Source organism: Elephas maximus, chromosome 1 (assembly GCF_024166365.1).
Source record: "Elephas maximus indicus isolate mEleMax1 chromosome 1, mEleMax1 primary haplotype, whole genome shotgun sequence".
Classification (NCBI taxonomy): Eukaryota; Metazoa; Chordata; class Mammalia; order Proboscidea; family Elephantidae; genus Elephas; species Elephas maximus.
This window is the reverse complement of record NC_064819.1, coordinates 2,982,649-3,002,692: the sequence shown is the minus strand read 5'-3', so window position 1 is coordinate 3,002,692 and position 20,044 is coordinate 2,982,649. Positions and strand designations below refer to the sequence as shown.

General features: G+C 43.0%; 1 protein-coding gene across 7 annotated transcripts in view; it reads right to left on the bottom strand.

The window, feature by feature from the left end:
* Window positions 1–697: 697 nt before the first annotated feature.
* Window positions 698–20,044, bottom strand: part of QTRT2 (queuine tRNA-ribosyltransferase accessory subunit 2) — a 37,204-nt gene continuing 17,857 nt past the window's right edge. For 5 of the 7 annotated variants that reach the window (XM_049876990.1, XM_049876944.1, XM_049876933.1 and 2 more), the window contains 4 exons: window positions 15,623–15,822; window positions 10,329–10,480; window positions 8,164–8,281; window positions 698–2,681 (listed from right to left, as the gene is read on the bottom strand). In XM_049876990.1, coding sequence (XP_049732947.1) covers window positions 2,450–2,681; window positions 8,164–8,281; window positions 10,329–10,480; window positions 15,623–15,822 — 702 coding nt within the window. In that variant the 3' untranslated portion in view covers window positions 698–2,449. Of the gene's footprint in view, window positions 2,682–2,788; window positions 2,812–4,208; window positions 4,325–8,163; window positions 8,282–10,328; window positions 10,481–15,622; window positions 15,823–20,044 lie in introns of those variants that run through there. The other 2 variants (XM_049876962.1, XM_049876969.1) reach the window with 2 other exon arrangements.

The following is a 20,044-nucleotide window of genomic DNA, read 5'->3' as shown; positions in this document are numbered from 1 at the left end:
CACCATGGTACCACGGGGTGTACATGGCAGGTATTACCCACTGGGAGTGGGAGCCAGGGCCGAGCTGCAGCAGGGCTCCTGAAGCACCCTGTACCTCAGAGCCAGAGGCCTCACTACTCAGATCTTGCGTCTCCTAGCCCCTTCAGTCCACGAAGCCTAAGACAAGCCTGTAAGAAGCTACTTCAGGCAACGGCTAACCACTGAGCTTTGGCTGGACAGCGCTGGAGTGGAATCTAAGAACTGGCTACTCAGCCTTCCTGAAGCTCAGACCTGTCACACAGGACCAGTAATGCCCAGGCCATACGATGATGCTCCAAGGGACAATGAGACATGTACGGAAAGCACTTACTGAGGGGCTTGCCACATTAGCAATGTTCCCTTGATTGTGGTTATTATTATTTTTAATATATGCTACAAGGCCTTAAATTGCTTACTTTAAAGAGACAGACAAGGGAATCTTCACAACGTGTGTCACTGAGTAAGATCTCTTTTTTGGATTCGGCATTTAGCATGAGTGCTCTTAAACAATGTCCACAGATGGAATCAATGCAGAGAAATGTTATTTTCCGATGAGAAATCTCTTGAACATTTCTGGTACCATGGAAATTTAATATTTTGTTTAATACACTCCCAACCATTTATGGAAAGGAATACACAGTGAATTTTTTTTTTTTAATTAAAAATGTTTATTGGCCATTACCTTTCATAGATTTACTACATTAAAGGAAAGAAACTTTTTCCAAATGTGCTAACAAGAAAAAGACCCAGAAAGATCAAACAGTCTTGGGCAGAAATTTCAGTGTTTTAGACATAATAAAACACATCCATTTTGTATGGATTCTGGAATATTTATTGATACTCCTCCAACTCAATGGACTCGGCATTGAAGAAAAATGTGAACATTTGAACATACCCAATTCTGTAACATTTCAAAACAATCCAATCTTTGAGAACAGAAACTTCTGGCCATTCATGGAGGAGAGGTTACAGGAATTTCCATGAATTCAAAACTTATGACTACCACTAATAAAAAAGAACCACATGGGCTCCCAACTCATAAAAACATAGTAAGTACATAATAATTTAAAGCAATGCTCAGTAATGCCCACTGAAACAATGAACAGCAAAATACAGCACAAGAACGTAAAATGTTATTTCTCCCCCCATAAAACAAAAAAACTCTTAGCTTTTGTTAACGTTTTTATAAAAACTGTGTGCATGTGTATTCTTTATAGAAAACTTGAAAAATATAGACAAGCACGAAGAAAATAAAAACCACCTGACGTGCCATCAACACAAATGTCACTCCTGTAGCAAGAGCAGAAAAAAAAACTCGAAGATTTGGAGATCTGCTGAGGCCAATTTACGACACACTTCAACACGCACAGGCCAGATCTCCTCTGAGGCTCTCAACATCTCTACTGTTACCTGAGTCCTGGCCAACGGCGGGCAATAAACACGGAGGACAAGTAAGGCTGTGATTCTAAGCTAAAACTTTGTTTCCCAAATCGTAGAGCTAGATGGAATCTCAGAAGTTCATTGACTGATAGTCCCATCCACCACCTTTGTCTCCACTCATTCAGGAGGAAGAGGCAAGGGGAGGCTAAGTGATGTGCCCTGGTGTCACAGCTGGGCAGGACTGAAGTCTGACGCTGTCATTGCCAGGCCAGGGCTCAGTCCAAGTGAACACACTGCAAATGAACCTCCACAAGGGGGGGCGGTCATTTGGAGGTCAGACTACTGATGACGTTGGAGGACAGACAGGTCATCGCAGATCTGTACGACCAGAGGAAAGCACCCCAGCGACTTTCAGCTCCTAACAGGCAATTACATCAGCTCTAGGGAGACAAGTCACAATTAACAATGTGGCCAAATGACAGAATGTGACCTGGGCCAACCGATCAGAGGACCAACGTGTGAGCCCACAGTCCAGGGAGATGTGATGTTGGTTAAGCCACAAGAGAGGTTTCCTTGATTGTCCTGCCAGGGCTGGCTGCTTAGAAGACGGAAGTGTCGAAAGGAGCCCTCTTAGAGTTTAAGGATCAAAAGAAAACTCTCGACTCAGCCAGATTCCTTCTCGTCAACAGGCACGTGTCCACAGGGTCATGCTACTCACAACCAGTCATACGCCTGCAATCTCCGACCCGACTCAGGGGACCCTCAGAATCTCGGCAGCTCCACTTCAAGGTTGTCCTCTCATGTCTAGAGATTTTGTCTTTAATGACTAAATGAACGGACTAAAAGAGTTAGCCTAGAGATGTTAAAGGTCATGGTTCAAATCTTCTGATCCATCCAGGTCACTGAAGCCTGTAGAAGAAATCTCCTCAGCCTCGTGGGGAAGGAATTTGGTAGGATGCTCCTGACTGGGGACACCAGTTCTCTTTCTCTCTTCGTCCCACTTGTAACACCGGTTCCGGCTGCAGGTTAAGTCAGATGTGTTTGCTAGGTCTCAAGATGCTTGCCTAAGGATAAGCTCTTTCAACTGCGCCAGTCTGTCACTTCTTAGTGCTTCCCGGATGGAGTGGAAAAATCCAAAGTAATGTTCAAAGTTGTGCATCATAAGCAGGACGCCGGCCAGCAGCTCGTTGGTCACCAGCAGATGGTGGATGTACGCACGAGTGTGATTCTTACAGCAGTAACAGGAACACCCTCTCACCAACGGGTCAAAGTCCTCCTGGTACCTGAGAAAGGAAGTCACCACGACACTCCAGAAGTGAGCAATAAGAGGAATCCACAGCCTAGACTGTCTATCCTGCTGGTGCAGTAACCAACGTTTAATAACGCTGCTGGCAAATTCTCAGTGCAGGGTACCTGATTAAATGGCAATGTCGTCAAAAGTTAACAAAGAGCCACGACATGGAGGAATCTTGGAAACGTTATGCCAGATACTGTACAATTCTACTTATATGAAATATCTAGAAGAGGCAAATGCATGGAGACAGAGAGGAGAGGAGAAGTTACCAGGGGCTAAGAGGAGAGGGCAGTGCTTAGTGGGTATGAAGTTATTGCTTGAAGAGTCTAGACTTTCCGTTTGGGGCGATGGAAAGGTTTTATAAGTGAATGGTGGTGATGGCTGTACAACACTGTGAATGTAGTTAATCCACTGAATTACAGACTTCAAAATGGTTAAAAAGGAAAATTTTATGCCACTTTTTTTTTTATAGTACTTTAAGTGAGAGTCTACAAATCAAGTCAGTCTCTCATACAAAAATTTATATTAAAAAAAAAAAATCCAGCACCGTCGAGTCAATTCCGACTCATAGCGACCCTACAGGACAGAGTAGAACTGCCCCACAGAATTTCCAAGGAGTGCCTGGCGGATTTGAACTGCCGACCTCTTGGTTAGCAGCCATAACACTTAACCACTACACCACCAGGGTTTCCATAAAAAAAAAAAAAAATTTATATACACCTTGCTATATACTCCTAGTTGCCTGCCCCCTAATGAGACAGCACACTCCTTCTCTCCACCATCTATTTTTGTGTCCATTCAGCCAGCTTCTGTCCCCGTCTGCCTCCTCATCTCCCCTCCAGACAGGAGCTGCCCACATAGTCTCGTGTGTCTAGTTGATCCAAGAAGCTCACTCCTCACCAGTATCATATTCTATCCTATAGTCCAGTCCAATCCCTGTCTGAAGAGCTGGGTTTGGGAATGATTCCTGTCCTGGGAGTAACATGTTTTACCACAATGGTAAGAACGATAAGAAGCCAACAAAGTGCACAATGAGCCATGGAGACCCAGGCGTTTTCCTCTGACCGATGCAACCTCCAAGACTGAAAGTTACACGAGACCATCAAGAAAGTCGTCCAATCATTCACCAGTGTTGAGTGCTGTTCGTGACACTGCAAAGGCACACCATATTAGGGAACGCTCTTCTGGATGCATGGCACTGCTCTCCCGCTCGTCACCAGGACTAGCACCAGGAGATACAGTATTCCTTTAGATACTCACATCGCTGTTTGCAGTTTGCAAAGCACTGTCACTTACTGTTTCGTTTAATCTCCATAAAAACCCTTGGAGATAGGCCCTTTTATTGTCATTTTACAGATGAAGAAACGAAGGTTACTGCAGGGGTGAGGAGGGAAGGCTCTGTAGCCACAGTGTGACCTTCGATTACTGACTCCTCAACTCCCCAGGGCAAGTCACTTAATCTCCCCCCTTGCGTGCGTTTTCTCATCTGTGAATCAAGGGTAAGAACAGTGCCTACCTGGTGGAGTTCTTGTGAGGAATAAATGAAGTAATGCAGTAAAGGGCTTGATCACTGTGGCGCACGGCCCAGCCCCAAGCCCCATGCCGTGGGGTCGATTCCGACTCACAGCAACCCTACAGAACAGAGTAGAACCACCCCATAAGGTATTCAAGGAGTGGTTGGTGGATTCAAACTGTCAAACTTTTGGTTAGCTGCCAAATACTCAACAACTGTGCCACCAGGGCTCCATGCGGCTCCATGCAGCACATACTAAGCACTGTATGTGTGTTACTTTTATCAGCTGTTAAAGACAGTTTAAGTGACTTGACCAAGGTCACACAATCAAGAGCACTGTTAGGATTTCAATTCCAAGGCTCCAAAACTTCAAATCTAGTGCTGGTAACAGAAAACTACAATTTCAATTAAAACTATAATGTAAGGGGAAATTTAGTAGTAACAATTTTATACCGCCCTAACAGTCTAAATACAGAAATGAATCTCCTCAGCTATTTTTTAGGAAGATAAATGTGGTTGTTGTTAGGTGCAGTTGAGTCGGTTTCAACTCACGGTGACCTTAGGTACAACAGAACAAAACACTGTCCGGTCCTGTGCCATCCTGACAATCGTTGCTATGTTTGAGCCCTTTGTTACAGCCATTGTGCCAATCTATCTCGTTGAGGGTCTCCCCCTTTTCTGCTGACCTACTTTACCAGGCATAATGTTCTTCTCCAGGGACTGATCCCGCCTGGTAACATGTCCAAAGTATGTGACACAAAGCCTTGCCATCCTCACCTGTAAGGAGAATTCTGGCTACACTTCTTCCAAAACAGATTTGATCATTCTTCTTGTAGTCAATATTCCGCACCAACATCATGATTCAAAGGCACCAATGCTTCTTCGGCCTTCTTTATTCACTGTCCAGCTTTTGCAGGTATATGAGGTGATTGAAAATACTATGGTTGGGGTCAAGTGCACCTTAGTCCTCAAGGTGACATCTTTACTTTTTAAAACGTTAAAGAGGTCTTTTGCGACAAATTTGCTCAATGCAATACATCTTTTGATTTCTGGACTGCTGCTTCCATGGCCGTTGATCATGGATTCAAGTAAAAGGAAATCCTTGACAACTTCAATATTTCCTCCATTTATCATGATGTTGTTTTCTTTATGTTGAGGTGCAATCCATACTGAAGGCTGTAGTCTTTGACCTTCATCAGTAAATGCTTCCTCTTCACTTTCAGCAAGCAGGGTTGTGTCATCTGCATATTGCAGGTTGTTAATGAGTCGTCCTCCAATCCTGATGGCATGCGCTTCTTTGTACAGTCCAGCTTCTTGCAGTACTTACCGAGCATAGAGATAAATAAGTATGGGGAAAGAACACAACCCTGACTCACAACTTTCCTGACTTTAATCCATGCTGTATCCCCTTGTTCTGTTTGAACAACTGCCTCTTCATCTATGTACAGGTTCCGCATGAGCTTCACAATGTTACCCATAACTTGTTATGACCCACACAGTCGAAGGCCTTTGCACAGTCAATAAAACACAGGTAAACATCTTTCTGGTAGTCTATACTTTCAGCCAAGATCCATCTGACATCAGCAATGATATCCTTGGTTCCACGTCCTCTTCTGAGTCTGGCTTGAATTTCTGGCAATTCCTTGTCAGTGTACCGCTGCAACCATTGTTGATTTATCTCAGCATGATTTTACTTGCATGTGATATGAATGATACTGTTCATAATTTCCGCATTCCGTTGTACCCCCTTCCTCAGAATAGGCACACATCTGGACCTCTTCCCGTCAGCTGGCCAGGTAGCCGTCTTCCGCATTTCTTGGCACAGGTGAGTGAGTGCTTCCAGTGCTGTATCCATTTGTGGGAACATCTCCATTGGTATTCCATCAGTAACTGGAGTGTTGTTTTTTGCCAATGCCTTCAGCGCAGCTTGGATTTCTTCCTTCAATAACGTTGGTTCTTGATCATATGCTACCTCCTGAAATGGCTGAACATCAACCAATTCTTTTTGGTACAGTGACTTTGCATATTCCTTCCATCAGCTTTTCAAGCTTCCTGTGTCATTCAGCATTTTCCCCATAGAATCCTTCAATATTGTAACTCAAGACTCGAATTTTTTCTTCAGTTCTTTCAGCTTGAGAAATGCTGAGAGCGTGCTTCCCTTTTGGTTTTCTATCTCTAGGTCTTTGCCCATTTCATTATAATACTTTACTTCTCCAGCCATCCTTTGAAATCTGTTCAGCTCTTTTAGTTTATCATTTCTTCCATTCGCTTTCGCTACTCAACGTTCAAGAGCAAGTTTCAGAGTCTCTTCTGACATCCATTTTGGTCTTTTTTTCTTTTCTGTCTTTTTAGTGACCTTTTCTTTATTAATATCAGGTCCCTGATGTCACCCCACAAAACATCTGGTCTTCAGTTGTTAGTTCAATGTGTCAAATCTCAGGCATTAGTTCAAGGTGTCAAATCTGTTCTTGAGATGGTCTCTAAATTCAATAGGGATGCATTCCAGGTCGCACTTTGGCTCTCATGGATGTGTTTTAATTTTCTTCAGCTTCAACTTGAACTTGCATATGAACAACTGATGGTCTGTTCCACAGTCAGCCCCTGGCCTTGTTGTGACTGACGATGCTGAGCTTCCCCACTGCCTTCCCCACAGATGTAGTCGATTTGATTTCTGTGTATTCCATCTGGCAAAGTCCACAGGCATAGTCACCGTTTATGTTGGAAAAAGGTATTTCCAATGAATAAGTCATTAATCTTACAAAATTCCATCATGTAATCTCCTGTCATTCCTATCACCAAGGCTGTATTTTCCAACTACCGGTCCTTCTTTGCTTCTGACTTTCCCATTCCAATCACCAGTAATTATCAATGCATCTTGATTGCAGGTTTGATCAATTTCAGAGTGCGGAAGTTGGTAAAAATTTTCAATTTCTTCATTTTTGCCATAGTGGTTGGTGAGTAAATTTGACTAATAATCATATAAACTGGTCATCTCTGTATGCATACGGATATTATCCTATCACTAACAGCACTGTATTTCAAGATGGATCTTGCAATGTTCTTTTTGACCGTGAACGTGACGCCATTCCACTTCAATTTGTCATTCCCCGCAGAGTTGACCACATAATTGTCTGATTCAAAATGGCCAATACCAGCCCGTTTCAGCTCATGGATGCCTAGGATAGCAATCTTTAAGCATCCCATTTCACTTTTGACAGCTTCCAGGTTTCCTTGATTTATACTTCACACATTCCACGTTCCAATTATTAACGAATGTTTGGAGCTGTTTCTCCCCATTTTGAGTTGTGCCCTATCAGCAAATGAAGGTCCCAAGAGCTTTACTCCATTCATGTCATTAATGTCAACTCTCCTTTGAGGAGGCAGCTCTTCCCCGGTCGTCTTTTGAGTGCCTTCCAACCTGAGGAGCTCCTCTTCCAGCACTATACCAGACAATGTTCTGCTGCTATTCATTAGGTTTTTGCTGGCCAATTTTTTCAGAAGGCGATTGCCAGGATCTTCTTCCCGGAGTATCTTAGTATGTCATCAGTCTGTCGTACTGTGGTGGCTTGCATGTTGCTGTGATGCTGGAAGCTATGCCACCATTATTTCAAAGAGCAATAGGGACACCCATGGTGGGCAGGTTTCAGCAGAGCTTCCAGACTAAGACATTTAAAGTATGAGGACGGAGTAAAAGACACCAAACACAACGGATTTGGTGTACTGTTTCTCACTGCTTTCCTAAAATAGCTATCTAGCCTTAGTTTTCTAATAAGACAAAATACACAAATCATTTGCAGAAAAAAAGTTTTTCTGCAACTGAATTTGAGAAGGCCCAAATAATATTCAACTATAAATTTTACGGTCATTAACTGAAAAGGAACATTTTACACAAGCTTTTTAAAAAGACAGAAATGAGAAAGCCAGAAATCAAAATCCAAAGTTAAAAAAAATTCCTTACTTTTTTTCCTTCAGATTAATTTCAAAGGATGTCATCTCTTGGGTGCAATCAGTTGTTTTAATTTTCTTTGTTTGATCCAGATATTTTATTTCTTCTTCTGTCCCATTTTGTTGTAATACTGAAAGACAAACCAATAAAAAGTCTCAATGAAGATCAGATAAGGAGTAGCCACTGGAAGAATTTTATTTTAGTCATTATTTCATGCCCTTTGACCCTGTCATTCTGTTCCTAAGAATTTATCCTAAAGAAATCACAGAAGAAAAATAGCAATATGCACCAAGATGGTCACTGACCGGTTATCTATAATATCAAAACAATCTAGGGGTCCAAACATGCCTAAGCAAATTAGGGTTACGAGCATATGACATACAATCTAATTGTCTACGAGTAATTTTAAAAAGTTGGTGTGTGTTTGTGTGTTAAAGAGAGAGACAGAGGGAATAAATATGTGTGTGTATTGGGGTTATTCCCATGTCTCAACATAAGGCACCTGCAAATACATTTGGCTTTGTAACTCATCTATCTGGGATACAGGCAAACTAGAATAGGGTTGTAATTTCTATATTCTGCAGAGACTTTGACCTTCCAGGGAACCCAGATTATCCAGAATTACAAAAGGACTTGAGTTGTTCCTTTGAACTCTTTGCTTTAAAAACAAACATTCCTAGACTTGCAGAAGAAACGCATGCTTCTATACAAAGAACCAGCTGCCTTGAAAGGTGGAAGTAGGTAAGAAGCATTTCTGGGAACGAGTGGTAACAATCTTAGTGCTGGCCCAAAAAGAATGGGCAGGTGGTCCTACACATGTAGATTTTGTCAAGGTCAAAGAGAGAAGCAAAGTGGCCTGAGCACTGAGCACAGCGGTTACTATTTTGTCCTCATGAACCGGCATGCTGAGGTGGAGACCATTAATAAGTCCCTTAAGGTTAATAAGCTTGGCCCCGACATTCTGGAAAACTCCTATCACTCGGGGGAACTGCTGTCTATATTAGTCGCCTTATTCCTTTGGAATTTTCACTTGGACAAAGGACTTCAATTAGTATCTACATGTACTTATGCAAACACAAATATGATTAATGATAATACTTTTATAAAAGTGTCCAAGTGATTTGAGTTTTCCTAATCATGAAAAAAGAAGACTTTCTCTGGCCATAGAGAGACTCATTTATTCCACAGACATCAGTTTCAGTTCTCTTTAGAGCTTTACATATTCACGGTACTGAAAAGCTAATAGTTACCTCTGTCCTGACAGAAATAATTCAGTTTTGTAAATGAAGTCATGAAAAGTTATAAAATGCTTATGGCTTACCCATTCACATATACTATGTTCCAGTCTGTCTAAAGGACAGCCAAACCGATTTACTTAGTCTGGTTTATCTTGTTTCCACAAGCATTATGATCTACACTGATGGCTAAATGACTTTATAAAGCTGTAACATCTTCTGAACTAAATTTCACTAACTTGCAGAAAATGAAATGAACCCATAAAGAAGTTCCTGACCCTATTCCAATTTCAGATTGGTACTGGTAAAGCAAGAGGTCAAGGGACATCAGACAAAGGGAGAAGAAAGCCTTCTTGGAAGGAGACGGAAGCCTGGGCATGCAGCATTCTGCCCAGCCCAAAAGCCTGTCTCCCAGTCCCTTGTTACTACTGGTTACGTGTTAGCATCAGAAGCTGATTTTCTTCATTTCTGGATGACTAAACAATACAACGGAAGTGCTTCAAAGCACCATTAGCAAAGGGAAACAGCTTTCACCTCTCATTGTGTAAAACAAACAAAAAAAATAACACCAGGGTCAGAGGGGAGTGAGGGGCATGAGGTTTGCAAAATGCAGACAAGAACCCTTTCTGTAGAAGAACAAAATCACTTGTATATCAAGCAATTCAAAGGTTTTCTTCTCTTGGATTTTCATCACTACTCACTCTGAATGTTCTTTCTCGGGCTAATAGAAGAGGTTCTGTTTTTCCTGGTTCGGCTCACTACAAAATCACTCCCTAATATTGGTGAGCACATGTATAGTATCAAGACCCTGGTTTTGTGTGTCAACATGCCAGGGTGTAGAGATAAATAGGCACATATTTTTGCCTTGTGACTCAAGCCAAAAATTAAGCAGGAACAGAAGAAACTTGTGGATAACCCAGGGATCAGCTTCCAAAGACCTACGTGTCTCTTCAGGATTCGGCTGGAAATCAAAGCTGAAAGTCAGGGCACACCCCCGCTCTGTCACTTGATACGGGAAAAAACTCTCAAACAAGTCCACTCCTCTCTCAATGCACTTTAGCACCTTATCCGGCCGGCTGACACCACAGATGAGCCTGTGAAAACAGCAGCAAGAACAGACGTTGAGGACATGGCAGGAATGAATCAGAGTCCCTCCAACGAACAGGGCACTAGAAGCGGTAACAATGAAAACACCACGCACAGCGGCAATGGCAGGGGGCAGACAGCACGGGTGCTGGACGGACACAGACCTGGGCAGGCAGAGATCTGGGCTCGAAGCCTAGCTCTGCTGTTTATTCACCACGCACAGCGGCAATGGCAGGGGGCAAACAGCACGGGTGCTGGACGGACACAGACCTGGGCAGGCAGAGATCTGGGCTTGAAGCCTAGCTCTGCTATTTATTCACTTGCTGTCTTACTTTGGGAAGGCTTTTGACCCGAGTATCAGTTTTCTCATTTTAAACCAAGGGCGTACATACCCCACAGAACTGTGGTGAGGCATAATGAGATAATGTCTGGAAAAGCACGCAGTACAGTTTCTGGCCCCAAAGAAGCTCAATAAAGGTTACTTCTCTTTCCACTCCCATCCCTTCTAAGCAACCTCTCTAGTCTTACGTTGAACTTTATATCTATACACTATATGGAAACCCTGGTGGCGTAATGGTTGTGCTACGGCTGTGAACCAAAAGGTCAGCAGTTCGAATCCACCAGGTGCTCCTTGGAAACCCTATGGGGCCGTTCTACTCTGTCCTGTGGTACCGCTATGAGTCAGAATCAACAGGTTTGGTTTCATTTATCTTCTTATACACTATATAGATTTTTCAAGAGTACAAAGTTGTGTGCTTTATTTCCCTCAAGTACTTTCCATGTTTTAACTGTATTTCCTTTTTTTTTTTTTTTTTTTAATAACTGGTTCAAGAAAGACATTTTTATCTACTATATTCCACAGAGGTTCATTTACAAAGCAAGCCCCACTCTCAGAATTTCAGCTCTGGCAACAGGATCTAAGTATCTAGTTGGACTTCTTTATGCGTCTTTATATCGCCTCTGTTAAGGAAAAGTCTGCACTGTGGAATGAGACGGTGTTTTCAGAGACAATGGATTAAGGCATTCTGAAAGTGTTACAAATACTCAAGTGGGTTTTGCCGCTAAAAAAGATGGGAGGTGCAATAGATCAGGGCTGGCTGGCTGCCATTGTTTCCTATTTTTGTTTTTCTATCTGTAGCCTCTTTTTACGAACTGGCAGAGGACAGCTAACAGTCTCTGATTCCTAAAAGAAGTTTAAAGAAAAAGAGGCTTATGTAATATTAACACCCAGAACCCTTAAATACATGCCCGTTTTCCTGATGAGTTTCCTTCTAGTAATGTTATGTTTTAGAACTTCTTTCCAACTGAAGCTGGCATTTCTGTACGTATACATAAAAAAAAAAAACAAAACCACCCCAGCTTTCATATCCAGGCAGACATCTGTGAGTCCTTAAGTCAAAGGAGTCCAGAAAATGGCTAGAAATACCGGTGCTGAATTATCTTCACCAGAATGAAATAAGCACAAGATGGGGAGCAATGAACAGAGAGCTAGGTTAAAACTGGAGGGGCAAACGCTGGCTGTCGTCGCTGTCAGGTGCCATGGAGTCAGTTCCGACTCATAGCGACCCTACGTACAACAGAACCAAACACTGCTCAGTCCTGCGCCATCCTCGCAATCGTTGTTATGCTTGAGCCCATTGTAGCAGCCACCGTGTCAATCCATCTCGTTGAGCGTTTTCCTCTTTTTCGCCGACTCTCACTTTACCAAGCATGATGTCCTCTTCCAAGGACTGGTGCCTCCTGACAACATGCCCAAAGAATGTGACATGTAGTCTCACCATCCTTGCTTCTAAGGAGCGTTCTGGTTGTACTTCTTCTAAGACAGATTTGTTCAGTCTTTTGGCAGTCCACGGTATAGTCAATATTCTTCGCCAGCACCACCATTTAAAGGTGTCAATTCTTCTTCAGTCTTCCTTAGTCACTGTCCAGCTTCCACATGTATGCGAGGTGAATGAAAACACCATGGCTTGGGTCAGGAGCACCTTGGTCTCCAAGGTGACATCTTTGCTCTTGAACACTTTAAAACAGCTCTTTTGCAGCAGATTTGCCCAACGCAGTCGTCTTTTGATTTCTAGACTGCTGCTTCCATGGCTGTTGATTGTGGGTCCAAGTAAAATGTAATCCTTGACAACTTTGTTTGTCGTGATGTTGCTTATTGGTCCAGTTGTGAGGGTTTTTCTTTATGTTGAGGTGTAATCCATACTGAAGGCTGTGGTCTTTGATCTTTATCAGTAAGTGCTTCAAGTCCTCTTCACTTTCAGCAAACAAGGTTGTGTCATCCACATAACACAGGTTAATGACTCTTTCTCCATCTTGATGCCCCGTTCTTCTTCACAGAGTCCAGCTTCTCTGATTATCTGCTCGGCATAGATTGAATAAGTCTGATGAAAGGATACAACTCTGACTCACACCCTTCCTGACTTTAAACCATGCAGTATCCCCCTGTTCTGTTCAAACAGCTGCCTTTTGATCTGTGTACATGTTCCTCTTGAGCACAATTAGGTGTTCCGGAATTCCCATTCTTCACAGTGTTATCCATAGTTTGTTATGATCCACACAGCTGAATGCCTTTGCATAGTCAATAAAACACAGGTAAACATCCTTCTGGTATTCTCTGCTTTCAGCCAGGATCCATTTGACATCAGCAATGATATACCTGGTTCCATGTCCTCTTCTGAAAGCGGCCTGAATTGCTGCCTGTTCCCTGTCGACATACAGCTGCAGCCATTTTTGAATGATCTTCAGCAAAATTTTGTTTGTGTGTGATATTAATGATATTGTTCTATAATTTCTGCATTTGTTGGATCACCTTTCTTGTGAAGAGGCATAAATATGGATCTCTTCCAGTCAGTTGGCCAGGGAGCTGTCTTCCATATTTCTTGGCATAGACGAGTGAGCAACTCCAGCGCTGCATCTGTTTGTTGAAACATCTCATTTGATATTCCACCAATTCCTGGAGCCTTGTTTTTCACCAATGCCTTCAGAGCAGCTTGGACTTCTTCCTTCAGTACCATCGGTTCCTGATCATATGCTACCTCTTGAAATGGTTGAACTTCAACTAATTCTTTTTGGTATAACGACTCTGTGTATTCCTTCCATCTTCTTTTGATGCTTCCTGAGTCATTTAATATTTTCCCCATGGAATCCTTCACTATTGCAACTCGAGGCTTGAAATTTTTCTTCAGTTCTTTCAGCCTGGGAAATGCAGAGCTTGTTCTTCCCTTTTGGTTTTTATCTCCTACTCTTTGCACATGTCATTATAATAAGTTACTTTGTCTTCTCAAATTGCCTTTTGAAATCTTCTGTTAGTTCTTTTATTTCATCATTTCTTCCTTTTGCTTTAGTTACTCGATGTTCAGCAGCAAGTCTCAGAGTCTCTTCTAATATCCCTTTTGGTCTTTTCTTTCTTTCCTGTCATTTTAATGACCTCTTGCTTTCTTCACGTATGATGTCCTTGATGTCATTCCACAACTTGTCTGGTCTTCGGTCAATAGTGTTCAACACGTCAAACCTATTCTTGAGTTGATTCCAAGGTTGCTATGAGTTGGCAAAATCCTGGCTAGAGTGATGGAAATGTTCAATACCCTGATGTTTACACACATATATACATGTGTAAAAACTCAATGGAGCTGTATATTAATGTATGTACTTTACCGAAAACTAGATTTCAATTTAAAAAAAATTAAATTGCATATACTATATATGATACCACACTCCTACAAAAAACCAAACCCGTTGCCGGTGAGTTGATTCTGGCTCATGGCGGCCCTACAGGACAGAACGAAACTGCCCCACAGGGTTTCCAAGGAGCAGCTGGTGGACTCACACTGCCAATCCTTTGGTTAGCCACCAAGTTCTTAACTGCTATGCCACCAGGGCTCCACAACACCCCTAAGGAATCTAAAGCTGCACCCCATAATCAAAATTTAATTTTTCTGCAAGAAAAAAGAGTGAGTATTCACACCAAGTGATACAAGACTTTGTTTAGCCTTTTTAAATATTTTAAGAACTGAGTAGCCTATTAAGACATCAGCTACACTCAGAAATACTGAATTTGTGGCTTTACAGATCATTCCTTCTCACCAGCAGATAGGGGATTCTGCAATTTATGAAAACTTGTGACTCAAACCTGCTAGTGTTGCCAATAACCTTAATTTAAAAAACATGGCATCACTCACTACCTGCCTCGAATCTGAGAATTTCGAAAGGTGGAGTCCCTCTTCGTTCTACCAGGAACCCTACAACTCTCTTCAACTTCCCTAGATTATGTCAGAGTTCCACATGGCTTTATACTGCCCCCAGACACCATGCCATCATGAATACAGCACAATATTTGCATTTGGTCAGGAATGAGGGAAAGAGTACAACACCCGTCCTCACTTATAATGAGGATCAAATGACATAATTCACACGGCAATTATCTTCTGGCACCTATTCTGAAATCAAGGGCTGTCACGGATTGAATTATGTCGCCCCCAAAATTTGCGTACCAACTTGGTTAGGCTCTGATTCCCAGTATTCTGTGGTTGTTCTTCATTTTGTGACTGTAATTTTATGTTGAGAGGATTAGGGTCGGATTGTAACACCACCCTCACTCAGGTCACCTCCCTGATCCAAGGTAAAGGGAATTTCCCTGGGGTGTGTCCTGCACCACCTTTTCTCTCTCAAGAGATAAAAGGAAAGGGAAGCAAGCAGAGAGTTGGGGACCTCATACCACCAAGAAAGCAGCACCAGGAGCAGAGCACGTCCTTTGGACATGGGGTCCCTGCACCCGAGAAGCTCCTTGATCAGGGGAAGATTGAGGACAAGGACCTTCGTCCAGAGCCGACAGAGAGAGAAAGCCTTCCCCTGGACCTGATGACCTAAATTTGGACCTGTAACCTACTAGACCGTGAGAAAATAAATTTCTCCTTGTTAAAGCCATCCACTTGTGGTATTTTGGTTATGGCAGCACTAGAAGACCAAGACAAGGGCAGGACAGTCTCGATGCCAACTCCCCTCAGAGTCCGCCAGCCGATTCGGCCCAGAAAGTTCCTAATCAAAAGATGAAAGAACATGCCTATGTATAGACTGCATAATACACACTTGTCAGCCAGCACCCCTGCCCAGCACCCTGCATGGCTGGGCCTGCATCTTAACGGAACACTAGCCTTGGTTTGTCCTCCGGCAGCTCGGCAGTGACTGATGACAGCAAGTGTAGTCCAGTCTCCAGGGTCATCAGATTCCCCTGAAAGCCATCCAGAAGGAAGCCACCAACTGGCCGCTTGGCTGTCTCTCGTGCTGACCTGAGCCTCTCCTCCATCACATCTCCACCTTCAATCACTCCAATGATCACACTTTTCTGAAGAACCTGAAGTAGGAAAGGATTGACTGTTGTTAACTGTTGACAGTAGCAGAGACCTTTGTCTAAATGAACCTTACACCCAAGTCCAATGGAGAGAGGAAGTCTCCAGTGGAGCTGCTGCAGTTGGAACAGGCTAGGGGCATGCGTCCCACCCTTTCCCTTCCTGAGAAGCTCTGGATTAAAGAACACAATTTGAAAGCCACTGGAATTGACAAGCAAAGGCTGAGGAAAAACACAGGCAATCAACATAGGTGGTAATGTTCTCATTTAGATAACTGAAACACTGAGCAGGTATTATAGGAAAAGCACAAAAGGAACAGTTTTGATTTATTTAAAGGACTATCCAGGCCTGCTTTAGGCTACCTCCAGGTCTGTCAATCAGGGATAACTTTTGGAACTTAGAAATCGATTGGCATAAAATAAAGACCTCTACTACCCACCATCCTCAGGAATAAATTCTAGGTGTCCCTAAGATCTGAATATAAAAAAGTATAGTTATATAAGTATTAGAAGAACATACTGAATATTTTATAATCTTGGGGTAAGGACGGCCTTCCTGAGCCAACTAAGGCTTACAGGAAAAGACTAACATATTTGAGCACAAAAACATTAAAACTTCTCTAGTGAAATATACCAGCAACAAAGGCAAAAGGCAACTTACTCTTTGGAGGCACAGATCAATGTATGCAAATGACCTAGACACACACGGAGAATTGCCAGACCTCATCAGAGGGAAATGCAGACTGGAAACAATGGGCTATCATTTCTGCCCATCACACTGGCAAAAAAGTTAAAAGAGAGCAACAAAGCAGAGGTGAAAGTGTCAGGGAAAGGGTACTCATAGAACCTGATAACTGGAGAGTAAAAATCAGCTCCGCCTTGTCATGAACTGAACTGTGTCCCCCCAAAAATATGTATCACCTTGGTTAGGCCATGATTCCCAGTATTGTGTGGTTGTCCTCCATTTTGTGATTGTAATTTTATGGGGACCTTATACCACCAGGAAAGCAGCACCAGGAGCAGAGCACATCCTCTGGACATGGGGTCCCTGTGCCTGAGAAGCTCCTTGACCAGGGGAAGATTGAGGACAAGGACCTTCCTCCAGAGCTGAGGGAGAGAGAAAGCCTTCCCCTGGAGCCAACGCCTTGAATTTGGGCTTGTAACCTACTAGACTGTGAGAAAATAAATTTCTCTTTGTTAAAGCCATCCACGTGTGTGGTATTTCTATTATGGCAGCATTAGATAACTAAGACAAGCCTCTTGTGAGGTCTAGCAGGCAACATTTATCAAAATGTCAATGCTTGTGTCTTTACATGCTAAAGCGCCACTTCTGAGAATCTCTCCTACGAATGTATTCATGTGTATTATGGCCGCAGGAGACAGTCAAGTGGCACCAAGTATATTCACAAAGGTGTTTATATAGAATAGTGAAAACTGAGAACAACTGAAACATCCATCCACAGAGTAATGGCTTAAGCAAATTATGGTATGTTTACAGTGTGGCTTCTTATGCAGCTGTTTTGGAAAGAATGTGGTAGATATAGTAATATATGCATTGACAGGGAAAAAGTTTCAAGACACTGTTCAATGAAAAACAAGTAAATTGCTCAGCATATGACCATATTCTATGTAGTAAAAACCAGATACAGGTATGTATGTGTATGTTTTAATTATGTGTATGTAACTGCAAAAAATAAGGTTTGCAAGGAAATATACAAATCAACAGTGGCTCTATGGTAGGAGGGGAGGGATGGGGAGGGAGCCTGGTGTGCTGTGAAGAGGGAATTTCACTTCTCAGTTTAAGCAGGAGGGACACAATCAGATCATTCCTCTAGAGAAGACTGGCTGCTGTGTGGAGAACGGGCGGAGCGTAAGTATGGCCAAAGGACAGGGGCAGGAGACAAGATTAATGAAACAGATGTGTGGTGTGCCAGCTGAACAAAAGAGCTGTTAAAAGATTACCATCTAGAAGCTCGGTAAACAGGAACCACACCCTGTCAACGTAACACTGAAACACAAGACTGAATTACTATCTCCTTCTTAGTGTTTTTCTAGTCCCTTCCCCTTTTACAGGCTTCCCCCCTTACAGGCAGAACAAAGTGTAACCGCTGTTTAACCTTCCTTAGCCCTCCGAAGGTGGTGATGTAGTGCCAAAGATCAGTGAGCTTGTACTATATCCCATAACAAGTGATGCCAAGGCCGAAAGGACTCCATCTTGAATATCAGCGGGTTCCATCTTGGATCCCAGATGCCTCGCAATGTAATTAACATGCACCACCTTTCTGAGAAGTACCTGCCCCTTGAAAGAAGCCCACTAAATAGTCATTACTCTATCGTCTCCACCAAACCCATATAAGCCCTAGCCTTGCTTCCCTTTTCTAGTCAGTCTTTTGGAGAGGCTTAGATCCCCGATGACTCCTTTTGCTTGCCTCAAGCAAAATAAAGCTTGCTGAAGACAAAATTTGTCTTTTGCATGTATTCTTACTCAGGAAAAGACAAGGACCCTTTGTGTCAGATTGGCGACTGGTAACATTAATAACCCGAGAAAGCCCAAGAGAACCTGGACCGTGGCAGTGGCCACTGGATGAAGAGGAAAGATAGGGTCTGAAATATCTTTAGGGGGTAAAATCAATACAACTTGACTGATCAGTTGTCCGGGGATGAAGACCAAATCTAGAATGACTCTTGGCTCTGCTTTAGAAATCCAAGGAGTTAAGAGCAGAGAGAAAGAGAGAGTCCTAGAAACACAGTGAGGGTGTGACAAGATGATGACTCTGTTTTCGATATTCTGAGTTTAAGGTGATTTTGTTGGACAACTGAACACGTGGGCCTGAAGTTATGCACATGTGTGATACAGGTGAGACCACCCCAGGTTACAACGGCAGATGCTTGGCACAGATGCAGCCACTTCCATGGCTGACATGGCTATAGGTGACTCTGTTCCCTGGCACAGGCATAACTCCAAGCTCCTTGGGAAGAGACCTGTTCTCCACCCCTGGCCAAGGCAATAAAACCAAAAAAGCCCACTGCTGTAGAGTTGATTCCAACTCATAGTGACCCTTAGAGCACCTGGCGGATTTGAACTGCTGACCTCTTGGTTAACAGCCATAGCACTTAACCACTATGGCACCAGGGTTTCCAGCCAAGGCAACATACAGCGTGAAAAGAAAAGAAAACCAATTACAGAAACTTGAGGGCATCAATATCTAAGGGCATTCAGAATAAAAAGAACCAGTGAGTAAGACAGGGAAGGAATCAGGGGAAAAGATAATACGCAGATATGCAAAGCAAAGTCACAAAGCCCCGCCCCTTTATATGACTGGCACAGCCCAATTTAGGAACTCCCTCTCATGGATGAGAAACCCTGGTGGTGTAGTGGTTAAATGCTACGGCTGCTAACGATAAGGGTTGGCAGTTCAAATCCACCAGGCACTCCTTGGAAACTGTACGGGGCAGTTCTACTCTGTCCTATAGGGTCACTATGAGTCGGAATCAACTCAATGGCACTGGGTTTGGTTGGTTTGGGTATCATGGATGGATCTAAAAGTCTGATTACACAATTTACTATCCAAAATGGAACACTTAAGAGTAAAAAGGAAACCCTGATAGTGTAGTGGCTGCTAACCAAAAGGTCAGCAGTTCAAATCCACCAGGCACTCCCTGGAATCTCTATGGGACAGTTGTACTCTGTCCTATAGGGTCGCTACGAGTCGCAGTCGACTCGACGGCAATGGGTAAAAAAAGTAAAAAGGGCACCATTAATAATTACGTCAAGACATCAGTATAAGCCCTAGTCATAAGGGGTACGGAGAAGAAACGCCAGCATCCCATCAACGATGTGAAATGGTGAGGGTAACGGTAATGGCGGAAAAGAGGGATTCCTTCTGGCCTTTTTAACAATCACACTCCCTGTCATCCTTCCTATTCATCCAACATTACTGCCTCGAAACAACTGCTAGCAAGCTGACACTAACTATGAGACCCACACTGAGGTCCCCCTCTGAACTCCTACTGTACAAACCGTAAGTTCTACTCAGAATAACTTAAAAAAAAAAAACACAACAAAAAATGCTTGCCTTCAAGTCACTTATGACTCATGGTGACCCCATGTGTAACAGAGTACAAGTGCTCATAGGGTTCTCCTGGCTGTAAACTTTATAGAAGCACATCGCCAGGCCTTTCTTCCGTGGCACCCCGGATGGGTTCAAACCGCCAACCTTCAGGTTAG